Here is a 13,632-nt window from a genome sequence, read left to right on the forward strand (position 1 = left end):
TCAGAATTTATTTCAAACTCCTACAAATCAAAAAGAAAAAGAAAAATAACCCAATATGAAAATGGGCAAAAGATTTTAACAGGTACTTCGCAGAAGTGAAAACCTTAAGATGATAAGTTGATGATATAGTACGATACTTGATCTTTGAGAAGCTGGGTAAGCACAGTTTTTAAAACCTAGTGAAATACATTTCATACTTTCCATATGGGCAAAAATTGGAAGGTGGATGCTATCAGAGGTTGCCCAGGAAATGGAGACAACTATGCAACTACTGTAGAAAGCAATTGGGCATCAGCGAGTGCAGGTGAAGAACTAAAATCCTAGCTCGACTCGTGTGATACGTCAGGCAGAGACAAGAACATTCAGAGCAGCACTGGAATCAGCCCAGATGTCCATCAGAAGTCGTATATCCATTCAGTGGAATCCATGTCACTGTGTAAATAAATGCATGATCTCTGCAGGAATCTCAGGAACAAAATGATAAGCTAAAAATCGAGGCACTGAAGGAAACGTGTAATATGATTTCGTTTCTGTAAATATCAAAACGTTGTAATCCTGAACAGTGTATTTTTTAGAGATTCAACTGTATGGAGTAAAAGCATAAAGGAAACCAAAAGAATGATAAACAAAATCTCAAGATGCTCGTTACCTTGGACGTAGGGAAGGGAGCTCATCAGTTCATTTCAGAAATAATCATAGTATTCCCTTAGACTGCATGATGGAAACTTAAGTATTTTGTGGTATTGATGTGCTTTATGTCATACTCATTTTTTTCATATTCATTAAACACTGAAAAAGCCAGTTTTAAAACGTATAAAGCCAGCTGGGTAATATCCTTGTTGGTAAATTCTTCAGATTTTTTAACTCTGTCTATGGGCCAAAAATAGCATCTGACTTTTCCACAGTTTGTGAAGTTTTTACATTCTCTGCCTCTAAAGCTGTCAGAGTAAATCTGAAGATATAGGATCAAAATGGGATTGAAAAGCATGAAACCGCTTTGCAGAGAGTGTCTTGAACATCTCCAGGCACTCCTGTGTCTGCCTTGCTCCTCACCCCTTCTTCCTGCACCCCACCCTTTCACATAGAGCTCTGTGGAGTCCAAACTAGAGAGAGCTTAAAGTCAGAATGCCTCCAGCTCTGTGCACAAACACTCTTTAACCACGAGTTCATTTGACCAGGGAACACCCTTCCGTGATGACACATCGTAGTGCCGACAGGAGATGCTTCAGACTGCAGGAAAATCTGCTAGATGCTCTCCCAGCTGAGCAGCATCTGAGGGGATGTGGCTGGCTGGGCTGTTCCGGTGAGACACCGAGGTGTCAGGGCAGGAGGGGCCACTGTTTAAGTTATCCTCCACCGCATCAGCAAACAGGGCTGTTGCACCACTTGGGCAGCAGATGCAGAATCTGATATGCTAAAATACTTGTGGGAGTGGGGAAAAGATAACAGGGAGGGGCTGATAAAGAACAAAATAAGAAGTGGGCCACCCTTTGTAGCAAAGTGAGGGATAGAGAGTTTATGAGGGTGCAGGAAGTGGTAACTTGAAAGAAAGGAGGATGATTAGGATTAATGAGACTTAGAGAAAAAATTGTCAGGAAAACTTGCATCTCAGAATTGTGATCTGCCATTAACTACAGTATCCTAATTATAAAGAGCCATTAAAAGATAATCCTTTAGGGACCGGCCCGGTGGCACAGCGGTTAACTTGGCACTTTGCGCTTCTTGGTGGCCTAGGGTTCGCCGGTTCGGATCCCAGGTGCAGACATGGCACCGCTTGGCAAAGCCATGCTGTGGCAGGCGTCCCACATATAAAGTAGAGGAAGATGGGCATGCATGTTAGCTTAGGGCCAATCTTCCTCAGCAAAAAGAGGATTGGCAGTAGTTAGCTCAGGGCTAATCTTCCTCAAAAAAAAAAAAAATAATAATCCTTTGAAAATGTTGTATATTTTTATTTTTTAATTAAGAGAAAAGAACTTTATATCTTTGTTTACATTTAAAAATCAGACCTATAAATGTATATCTTAACTTTGTAACTAGAGTCCCAGTAATTACTAAAGCTGCACAGAAGCATTGCTCTTCACACACAGCAGATACTGAGTCGGGTGATCACCAACATCTTTGCAGGTATTACATTTGCAGAGAGCTTATTCTGGGTCATTTCCATTCATCTTGGAAGTGATACTTTCCCTCAGATGATTAAGTTAGAAGAGTCATCTTTAATCTTGAAATAAGGGGTTTTAAATAACTTTAAAATTTTAAAGATATCTTAATTTTAAAGAATTCACATTGTTATTACATGAGGTTCCTAATATAATATGTATTTTTACTACCAGCAGAGAGTTTAAAAAATTCTTTCTTTTATTCACCACTCAGTGTTATTTTGCCTATCCTGCTGGTGCTGAGTATGTTCCAAATACTCTCTAGGTGTTTTATATATACTGGTTTATTTAATCCTCACATCAACCCTTTATAATGAGGCCTGTTGTCCCCCTTTTATGAACAGTTAACTAAAACAGAGATAAACTGATGAGAAGCAGATTGAAACCCAGGCAGTCTGGCTTCAGAGTCTTAATTTGAACTTTAACTGTCATGCTCTGATGTGAATCTTACCTCCTGTACCTTAAAGATTGTCTGCTAGACTGTGTATTCCTCCCTCCAGCAAGTTTTTACTTGTCTTTGTTGACATACTGAGTTCTTACGGTCATCTGTTATTTTAAATCAAGTTATGAAAAGAAGTCATTTAGCTAAGTAGTTCTTTATATGATCATTCCATACACTGGTGAGTGGACATATGTTTTGATTACCAGAATTAGTTTGCAGGATATGAAACAAATGTTGCGCTCTGTCTGTCTGAGAAATTGCTGTGTTGAGATTTATTTAAGAATGACATGTTTGCAGTTTTTAGCTTTATTACTTTGAGAGAGTCGCTTCCTCTCTTTTTCATGTATCTGTAAATATGAGAGAGCTGAAGGCTTACCGAGATGTAAAACACCTAGAGTGAGGAATGCAAGGAGAATCCAAAGCGTTGTATAGTAGAAACAAAGATTCCCTTCCAGGAGCTTGTGAGTGTACAAGGATACAGTAAAAGTGATCAGAGGCATGCATAAATAGCTACCAGGAAGATATGATATGTTATGTGTGGTAGAGTGGTACAAAATAAATTCTCCATAAAGTGTGGAGAAGCTGGAGTGATCAAGGAAGGGGCCTTATGTAGAAGATTACATTTGATCTAACCCTGAAACATAGCAGTAGGCTTTTATTCACCATAGCCCGAGGGGATTGGAATGGGAAACACAGGTGGGGTGTGGAATGCTAAGAAATTTTGTTTAATTGCTAATATAACAGAGAAATTAAATGTCAGCTGTGTTTTTTTTTTCTTCTTTTTCTCCCCATAGCCCCCTGTACCTAGTTGTATTTTCTAGTTGTAGGTCTTCCTAGTTCTGCTATGTAAGATACCACCTCAGCATGGCTTGATGAGTAGTGCTAGGTCCACACCCAGGATCCAAACCGGTAAAAACCCTGGGCTGCCGAATCGGAGCGTGTGAACTTAACCACTTGGCCACGGGGCCGGCCCCAGCCATGTTTTATTTTAACACCAAATTGGGATTTCTACCATGATTTTTACACTCAGACCTTATTTCTACTTTTGCTGAGAGGGCACTATAACCTGTAGTCGATAAAAGGGCAGCTTTGAAAGCTGAGCATGGGGGTTCAAATCCTGATTGCAGTACTTAGAGCTGGGTGACTTTGGGCGAGTTATTTAAATTCTGTTTTAATTCTTATTTAAACCTTAGTGTCCTCACTTCTAAAATAGTAATGATAATATCTACTACATAGATTTGTTGTTAGGATTCAATAAGGTAATCGCTGTAAAGTAGTTAACACAGTACCTGGCTAGCATGTAATAAATGCCTTTTCCGTGCCTGGGCCTGAATAACGTGGTGTTGGACAAATTGTAGTTACTGTGAGGCCACAAGAGGCAGAATAGCACAGTGCTACTCAGAGATGGCTCTGTAGTGTGACAGCATCAGCAGCATCTTCAAGTTGAGTGTCTCCGCTCCTGACCTACTGCCAGGTGAGGCCTAGGAATCTGCTTTAACAAGGTTTCCAGTTTGTGTACACATTAAATGTTGAAATCCACTGAGAACATTTTTTGGTGAAGAGTAAGGCTCCTTTGGTCAGGCTGTCAGGCTTCGAATGCTGGCTTTGCCCTTGGTAGCTACGTATTCTTGGGCAATTGGCCTAACCTTTCCTGCCTCTGTTCCTTCATTTGGAAAATGACACTAGCAGTTGTAGCCGCCTTATTGGATGGTTGTGAGGATTAAAAGAGTTAATACACATAAATCACTTAGAGTTATGTTTGGCACATAGAGAGCCCTCAATAAACGTGGGCTATGCTGTAGTATTTATGATGACCAGTATGTTAGTTTCCCATTACTGCTGTCAAAATTACTCCTATCTTTGACTTAAAACAACAGAAATTTATCATTTTAAAGTTCTGAAGGTCTGAAGTCGAAAATGGGTCTCACTGGGCTAAAATCGAGGTATCAGCAGAGCTGCATTCTTTTCTGTAGGCCTCATGGGAGAATCCATTTTCTTTCCCAGCTGCCTGTCCCAGCTTCCAGAGGCTGCTGTGTGTCTTGGCTCGTTCCCCCTTCCATCTTCAAAGCCAGCAGTGGCCACTCAGTCTTTCCCACTTCACCTCTCTCTGACACTGACTCTTCTGCCTCCCTCTTCACTTTTAGAGGACCTTGTGATTGTATTGGCCCACCCAGGTAATCCAGGATAATCTCCCTGTTTTAAGGTTACCCTTTTAGCACCTTAACACCCATTTGCCATGCACCCTAATGCATTCACAGCGTCCAGGGATTAGGACATGGACCGTTTTGCTTACCACAACCACCATCTTCAAATGGATGCTCAGGACACACCAGCATTAGTACTACTCTTCTCTTGTGAGCTCGTTTCTCACTCTCTATGTTTCCTCAACTTTTTCTACTCTTTTCCACCTTGTGTTTATTCCCTAACCTGCCTTAGGTGGCATCCTTTGCCTCACACTCAGTTGAGGAAATAGCAGCCATCAGATGAGAATTTGCTCGTCTTCTATCCACCACATTACAAACTTCCCTGAATATGTCCATCTTTTCCTCTTTGCCTCTATAAAATGGAGGGAATGGCTGTCTCTAAAACTCCTGGCATTTCTCACCCCCCCAACCCACATTTTTAGATTTTTATAGACGTTGTTTAGACTCTCCCATCTGTACAAAGCCCTCCTCTGAACCCACATTCCTTCTCTGGTTTCTCTACCTCCCATTTACTCTGCAGCCTCATCTCAGAACCCCACTTTTGTTACCTAGTTGTTCAAGCAGAAACCTAGAAATCGCCTTTGATGACATCATCTCAGCCTTCCACCTCCATTCTACAGATCACCACATCTGCCTCTGCATCTTCACCTCAGCTGCCATCATCCCGGTCCAGGCCACCAGCTCTCTTGCCTGGACTACGGCTGCAGCCTCTGAACTGTGTCCTCACTTCTGCTTGTGCCTCCCTGCACCTTCTCCTCCATTCCACAGCTAGAGTGATCTTTGAAAAATGGAATTGGACTTGTCACGTCCTGCTCCCCTCATAGACTTTGACTGACTTTTTGTTGCATTTAGGATGAAACTTAAAAAAATCTTTAATCTTGTCTGGCTGTTGTCACTCTAGCCTCATTCTTACCTCTTTCATTCGCTGTGCTCCAGCTACAGTCTTAATAGTTTGTCAGATGTGCCAGATTCTCCTCTGCTTCAGAGCCTTCCCAAGTGCCTAGAATCATACCTTCTGGCTTTCCTTGCCCTCACCACACCTCCGCTCTCCTGTAAGCTGTATGTGGTTTCTCCCCTTTCATCCATCTAGATGACTCATTCTAACCTGAGGAAGAGATAACTTTGACTAATTTCTTTCAGGACCAGTTAATTTCATTCTAAGTTTTTTTGCTGAAGAATTTATTGATCAAATTATCACTGTAATAATTGACATGCTAGACATAATGAGAACCTCTTTACAAATTGCAAAAAAAAGTGGCGAATTTCCATCTTACACATCTTATTGCAGACATAGCTATGATTGTAAAGGAGAGAAAATGTAGAAATAATCCTTTTTACTTCCGGACTACTTAACAAGAGTTTACTGGCACCAGTTAGAACACAGTACTCCCTGCTGTGTCTGTTCTGCCTGGGGTGTATTTCCCAGGGGTGCTTGCCAAACCCAGTTCATCAAATACATAATGATGTCACTGTTCACAGATGAGAAGAGAAAGTGGTGGCATGATTTTTTTTATGTATCATAAAACATGACTTTCTCATTATTTTTATAGTGACTCTTATTGATTACCTGACACTTTATTAATAATTCTTTATGTGTCTTATGTTGCAGACTATTCAGACTATGAAGACAGTTCCCTAGAATTTTTGGAAAGGTGCTCTTCTCCACTAACTCGATCTTCTGGGAGTTCTCTGGCTCTGCGAAGCATGTTTACGGAGAAAAATACAACATATCAGTACCCAAGGGCAATTTTGTCAGTTGATCTTAGTGGTGAAAGTATGTGTAACCATGTAATGCTTAAAACAAGTCTTAAGATTCTTGAATGTGGAACTGAGAATAAAACATACTTTATTGAGGGCCTGTCTGAGCAGGACACACAATTTAAAAAGTTGCTCCATAAATTAATAACAAAATCTCAACATTAGAAATCTGAGCTACTTTTTAATGTATATAAAGTAAAATTGGCTTTTATACTTAATTGTAGGATGGATGATAAGGAAACTATTAGTGTCTACTGTATACTGGTCTTCTTTAGATGTTTTTACATATATTTTCATAGTCACTACCAACTTACCAAGTAGATGTTGTTGTCCACGTTACATAGATAAACAAGTAGAGGCTTATCAGTTAACTTTTTGAGCTAGTATTAGAATTGAAACTCAAATCAAGGTCTGTCTTAACTCCAAAGATAATGGTTTTTCTACCAAATATTTATCATAGTCTTAAAAATGTCCTTTCATCACAGATGCATCTGCAACGGAAGGTGTGGGAATGTGGGCAGATGAGTGATTTGAATACACGCAGGTGTTAGGCACCTTCACATAGACAGAAGGCCATGTCAGGTGGTGAAGTGAGCCCTGGAGGTGGAGCCTGTCAGGTTTTCCTACAAGCCGAGTCCTGACAGGGATGGGGGGGCGGGGAGGGCTCTTACCTTCCAGTCTCAGCGATGGGAGGAGAGACTCCCAGCTCTAGACGTTGACGGCAGTGGCTGGAGACCAGAGCTCCAGCACAGTAGGAACCAGGCAAGGAATGAAGAATAAGGGGTGGGGTCTTCATCTTACAGAAAACCCCAGGGATACTTATGGGTGAGCTCACTTCCTGTCTTTTCCTTTCTTCTGAGTGCCCTCCATGGTAGATGCTAGGTTACGTGTTTCCTATTGCGTTGTTACTGCCTGCTCTCTTCCAGACCTAACTCCTCTTTAGCTCTCTGGAGAAAAGCATATTCTTCCCTTTACCCTAGAAAAAGCACACAGCACCTTTGAGATATTTAATAAAAAGAAATGTGCGAGTGGAGGATTAGGAAAAAGTGCCCCCCTTCCCCTTTTCTAAATCACAAGTCCCCTTTTCCCATTTGGGTCAGTGGTTCTTAACCCCAAGTGTACATTGTAGTCATTACTGTGATGCTTTTAAAATATTCTGATACTGGGTCCTGTGGCAGAGCACAATTAAGTGCGATTTCTGGGAGGGTGGATCCTGGCAAGATACAGCTTCTGAGTGATTCTATGGGGCAGGCAGCAGGGGTGGAAAATCACATAGGAACCCCCATACTGTGAGCCATCAAGGTCTGAAAACCGTCTCTCTGCAGAGTGATGGAGAATGGGAGCTCATATCTGAGTTAGCAGTGTTGCTGGCACTAGAACACTTGAGAGGGGTGGAAAAAGAGTGTCATGGCTATGCACTCTCAGTTCCTCTGGGTCTTTCCCCTGCCCTTCATGTCATCAAGCACTGAGCTCTGAGAGAGAAAATAGATGTTAGTAAGGGTCAGAGGTCTTAGTGCAGAGGTTCTCAAATGGTAGCATGCATCAGAACCACTTGGAGGGCTTTTTAAAATACGTTTTTGGGCTTCACCTTCAGAATTTCTGATTTCTAACAAGTTCCCGGGCGATGCTGATCCTGGAAACCCCGCTTTGAGAATACTCTCAGGCGATAACAGTGATAGTTCAAGTGGTAGCATTTGGGAGAGAGTGGTGTTCTTGTGGCCACTCAGTTGGAGCTATTGTCCAGCTGACTATTTCAGTGTGAGAAGGAACTTTTACTTGCTTTTCTTGTGTAACTTTCTACCCAGTAACCCATTTACTAAGCCCCTAAAATTGAGTCAAGCATTTCTTTGATGCTTGGAAGTTAGTTATTCAAATGGATTTTCTGACCAATGTTGAATTTGCATTCTGATACCGTAAAGCCTGATTATTTTGGCCATGCAATCATATGTGAGATATACACTGTTCCTTTCAATGATAATAGTTTTAAATTGGATGCATTGTTGCCTCTGGTTATGATTGCCATCCATGCTGCAACAGCCTTTGAAACTACTTGTCCGTGTTCTAGTCTGCCATTTTGAAGCATGAACTTACATTCAGGAAAGCCCAAGAGAAAACATTAATTTTGGACTTAAGCCAGGAAGATTATGAATGAATGAAGTTTCCTCTTTAGGCTCTCAAAGCTACTCATATTGTTAATATTGGAAAGATTTTGTATCTAATTGATTTAGTTCTTGCTCCTTGAATGTTTTCATGTATTTCTCTGCCATTATCTCATCTCTTGACCTTACAATATCCAAGATGCCCTAAGACCCTAAAGAGAAGAAAATATTAATTTTTCTATAAAACATTAACTTTCGACGAATCAAAACATTCAAACACATCAAGTCAGGGAAAAAAATAAGATTAGAAGCTGCAAGAAGAAACACACTAAGTCATGTGAAATATTTAAAATATAAATAGCATGAATTTTTTTAGTTCAAATTTAGCCAACCTCCATCTGGTCTGATTTAGTCTGAAAAGAAAATTTTCTCTACATATTGACTCCCTTCTTACCTCTTTCACACATTCTGGAGTGGCTACTATATATATCAGGCTTCGTTCTAAGCACTGGGTGTGGAGCATTCAACAATGCAAAGCTCTTGCTGTCATGGACTCTGACATTCTAGAGAGCGGAGATGAATAGTAAGCAGGTGAAGGAGTAAATCAGAATGTGAGTGGGGGCAGGATGGTGAGGTAGAGAGGGGCCACCTCATCGCTAGGGGGCTCTGCTGCTCAGCCTCCACATCGCGAGTCTCCTGGCAGTGGTTAGGTCTTCTGCCACGTGTCCTGTGATGGCTCGTTGCCCCCAACATTTCTGCATCTGCACTCCTGCAAAACCCTCAGTCATGTCCTGTCATTTCTTTCCCTTTGTCATAACTATTTCCTTATGTTTGCCCCAATATTTTTTCTCAATAGCCTGAGCTAAATGGTAGTCTTTGACATCAACACTATTATAAATACAAACCTAAAACCTGGCATTTAAATCGAGTTGTATGTAGGGGTCGTCCATATAACCTAGTTTATTAAATTTTAGAAAATTTTTGTCAAAATGAAAATTTTAAATTCCTTAGAGAACTCATGGTCCCAGTTTAAGAAATACTGGTGAAATGGAGAACACCGGCTTTAGAGTCAGGCGGTGCTGGTGTACAGTGGCTTTACCACTGGCTGGCTGCGTTATGTAAGCAAGTTATCAGTCTTACATTTAAAGTGCCTCGTGCAGTACCTGATGTACATTGAGTGCGATGGTTGGTGATGACACTGATGAACGAGGAATAGTGCTGTTGCTGTTAGACCCTATGTAAGCCTCCTTCACCTTTCTGAAGTGCCATTTATCTCTGTGGGACAAACGATGAAACCTATTCTCTGTACAACCCATGGTTCTTGTGAGGATCAAAAAGGATAACGTTTGTGAAAGCATTTGAAAACTATCCAAATTTAAGTTATCAATATCAACTTCAGCTGTAACCTTTGTAAGTGCCAAGACTAGGAGATACTATCTGAGTTACTTGTAATAGTGTGTACATTAAGATGTAAATAGACAAATAATCTCTTCCCATTTGTTTGCCTTCCCTTTCTAAATACTTATTAACTTGTAATCATTTCCCATAGCTTCTTTCTGGGGAATGACATAAAAATGAAAAAACGCTATGCTGAGTACACTTTTATATATATTCTAGACTTATCAGATATGGAATTCCTAGATGATTCTTCAACCGAGAGTTTGCTTCTAAGTGGAGATGAGTACAATCAGGACTTTGATTCAACCAATTTTGAGGAATCTCAGGACGAAGATGATGCTCTTAATGAAATTGTGAGGTGCATTTGTGAAATGGACGAGGAGAACGGCTTCATGATTCAGGTAGCCTCTGTTCCCCCCAGTACTGAACTCGCTATTTCGGGCGCTCAGCAAGTCGTCAGGCCTCCTGTTTTCTCTCGTACTAACCGTCCTATTGAAGGTAGAGGTTTGTAACTTACTGTCATGTTTAGAATACCACTAGGAATGGTTGGGAGAGCTCTTCCTCAAATGGAATAGACAGTTTGCTTATTTGAGGGCCACTGTCCCTTTGCTAGGGTATTTAGTTTGAGACCTTCCAGCAGAAACTCTTTTCAAGAGCCCTTAAGATGGATAAGTGGCCACATTGAAGGGCAGACCATAGCACCCCTTCTCTTGCTGGTCTGGATCCCTTTTGTTTATAACTTGCGTTACATAATTACCCTTCAGTGGGCAGATACTCAAACATTAAAGTTTCCGCTATTCTCAAAGATTAAAGGAAAATTTTGTGGCAAGAAATAGCCATTAAAAACAGCCTCTCCCTGTAGAGAGATTATCTTTAAGAAAAAAGGGAAACCTAACCCATATTTTGTGATGACATTTGGAAGATTGGGGGGCATTAATATGAATGAGAAAAGTAATCTTTTTTCCTCCCCTTTTTTAATGGTTTCCTCGAATAAGGGAACTACAAATTTACAGGGTCACCGTATATGTAGTAGTTTAAAAGGTTGTTGCTGCAAACTTGTTAAAAAAAAAATTCTTCACTTTAATAAGCTATTTTTTTTAAGAAGTGATTGCTTAAAAGTCAGCGGGAAATAGTTTTTTGACTTTTTTTATGATTTAGGTAATTTGTCGAACAAGAGGACGTTCTTGAAATAGTTGACTGTTTCAAAAACAAAATTCATCGTAAATCCTCATTTGCTTTTGTTTCGTGGGATAAGAATTGAATTGCGGTTGGCAGCGGGAGACTAGCCCTGCTCATGGAAAGGAAGGGCTCTGTCTGTGTTTCTTGCGAATGGCTGGTGACGTAAGCTCTCCTCTGTTCCTGGCAGTGTGAGGAGTGCCTGTGCTGGCAGCACAGCGTGTGCATGGGGCTGCTGGAGGAGAGCATTCCAGAGCAGTACATCTGCTACATCTGCCGAGACCCTCCTGGTGAGACCCCTGCGCTGACGGCAGGATGCCTGCAGGCTTGTTTGTATGGGCTGTGTAAGACACCGTGACTTGTCAGTCAGACTCTGCTTCCGTGTTAAACATTTTAAATATTTTCCACTGTTAGACTTTTATTTTCCATGTTAATTACTTAGGCAAAAATATTAACATAAATTCATCAACATAATTCCTACCTTACTGAAAGGACAGAGTTATGGCTTTTTCCTGGAGAGTGAGCCTCTTTGTATTCTCCTTGTATCGATTTCTAAATAGGTTATGTGTGCCTATTCACACTCTTCCTGACATGGTTTTGAAAAAGTGTCCTATAGTGCTACATATATAACCAATTTGGGAGCAGAGGGGACCTCAGATTATCGCATGTGATCCCTTATATCACTGATGAGGCAGCTGGGGCCCAGGAAGTTGCATGCCTTTTGCACAAGGATAGTACTAGACATGGCAGGAACGAGATGAACTTAGACCTTTTCACTGCCCACCCACTTAGTGCCTTCCTCAGTGCTAGAGACTCTTCGAGTAGCAATAAATGTTCTGCATGTTGTATACACTTTTCAGCTTCCAAAGCAGGAGATAACAAAGTATTCTCAAATAAAGGGCTACTTACTGAATTGTTCTCATGTCTATCCAAAAAAAACTGACATTAAAAAGCAGGAGAATTATTCAGACTCTGTGAATCTAGACATGTTTCTTCACTCATTCAGCAGCATTGTTGGATGCCCTCTATTTGCCAAAAACTGTGGTAAGAGGTAGGATGATCGAGTCTAACCCCCGCTTCCACTATCATAGCATGTAGGGGACAGTGACGTAAGCAACTGATCATAACAGGATATAGTTACTATTGACTTTGAAGATACAGGGTTATACTGGATTCTCTGAGATCTCAGACATGTGGGAGGGTTCCCTATTCACTTAACTAGAGCTCTCTGTTTCATCCAGTTCAAAACAAACGTTAGTGGGAGAAACGGGCACCTCTGTGCAGTTTCTCTCCAGCCCTTTCAGCCTCTTTAGAAGACAGATGACAGATACAGCAAAAATGGAAAGCAGTCACTCAGGGTTCTTCTGTAGGTGTCATCTGCCCCTGGCCCCATCCCTAATAGAGTTTGTTCTCCTTAGTGAGCAGGAAGTCTGAAGGTGTGGAGGAACTCTTACGGCGCCAGCTCCCCACAACACTGTCTTGCTCTTCTTTTGAGTTTGTTCTTAGTACTTGAGCTCACCTTGATCACCGAGTAATGTTAGTAGGGGAGCAGTTGAAGGGAAATCTGAATGAGTGGAATCCTTTGTCACTCTCTTGTCAATTTCTTCTACAGGTCAGAGGTGGAGTGCAAAATACCGTTATGATAAGGATTGGTTGAATAATGGGAGAATGTGCGGGTTATCGTTTTTGAAAGAAAATTATTCTCATCTCAATGCCAAAAAGATAGTTTCCACACATCACCTGCTTGCTGATGTCTGTGGTGTTACAGAAGTTCTGCATGGGCTACAGCTGAAGATCGGGATACTGAAGTAAGTGAAGCCTGCCGAAGGGAGCGCCACGTACTAGTATAGATTTTAATTTGAACGAAATCAGTTGGCCTTTTGAAGGTTCAGATTAGCAATTTGGAAAACAGACTAGATACTCGAGTAAATTTTAACTTTAAAAGAAGGAAAGATTAATAACTTTGGGTGAATAGCTGCTTTCTGACTGTTGTCCTGGAGTAGATAAGCGTGGTTGAAGCAGACACCACATCCCGTATTTCAGCAAATGTTAGTGTCCTGCTGTTCTCTGATCACCGGGGGAACAAAGTTAAGCGCTGTTGCTGTGGTGAGCAGCCCTGTATTGTGGGTCTTCCTTCGGGAATACTGTCGAGATGAGACAGATCCAACAGTCTACTTTTTAATTACCTCGAGATTGGCTTTGCAGGGAGCTGACAGATCATGTAATGCATCCCTCTGCTGTGCACCAAAGATGTTTTAGTCCTCCCAGACGACTTTTCCCTTAAAAAACAAACCTGAGCCTTCCTAAATAACATACCAGAATGTTCATAAAGTCTTGTTTTCAGTTCTTCCTAATACCTGGCTAGAATTCTTAAAAAAAATTCTTTTTTGATATAC

At 41.1% G+C, this 13,632-nt stretch overlaps 1 protein-coding gene across 40 annotated transcripts in view; it reads left to right on the forward strand.

Moving 5' to 3' along the window:
* The window catches only part of PHF20L1 (PHD finger protein 20 like 1), a 70,649-nt gene that overhangs the window by 48,500 nt on the left and 8,517 nt on the right, over positions 1-13,632 (forward strand). For 37 of the 40 annotated variants that reach the window (XM_070221290.1, XM_070221293.1, XM_070221296.1 and 34 more), the window contains 4 exon segments: positions 6,415-6,579; positions 10,280-10,461; positions 11,427-11,526; positions 12,849-13,044. In XM_070221290.1, coding sequence (XP_070077391.1) covers positions 6,415-6,579; positions 10,280-10,461; positions 11,427-11,526; positions 12,849-13,044 — 643 coding nt within the window. 40 annotated transcript variants of the gene reach the window in all.

This window comes from Equus caballus, chromosome 9 (assembly GCF_041296265.1).
Source record: "Equus caballus isolate H_3958 breed thoroughbred chromosome 9, TB-T2T, whole genome shotgun sequence".
NCBI classification, from domain to species: domain Eukaryota; kingdom Metazoa; phylum Chordata; class Mammalia; order Perissodactyla; family Equidae; genus Equus; species Equus caballus.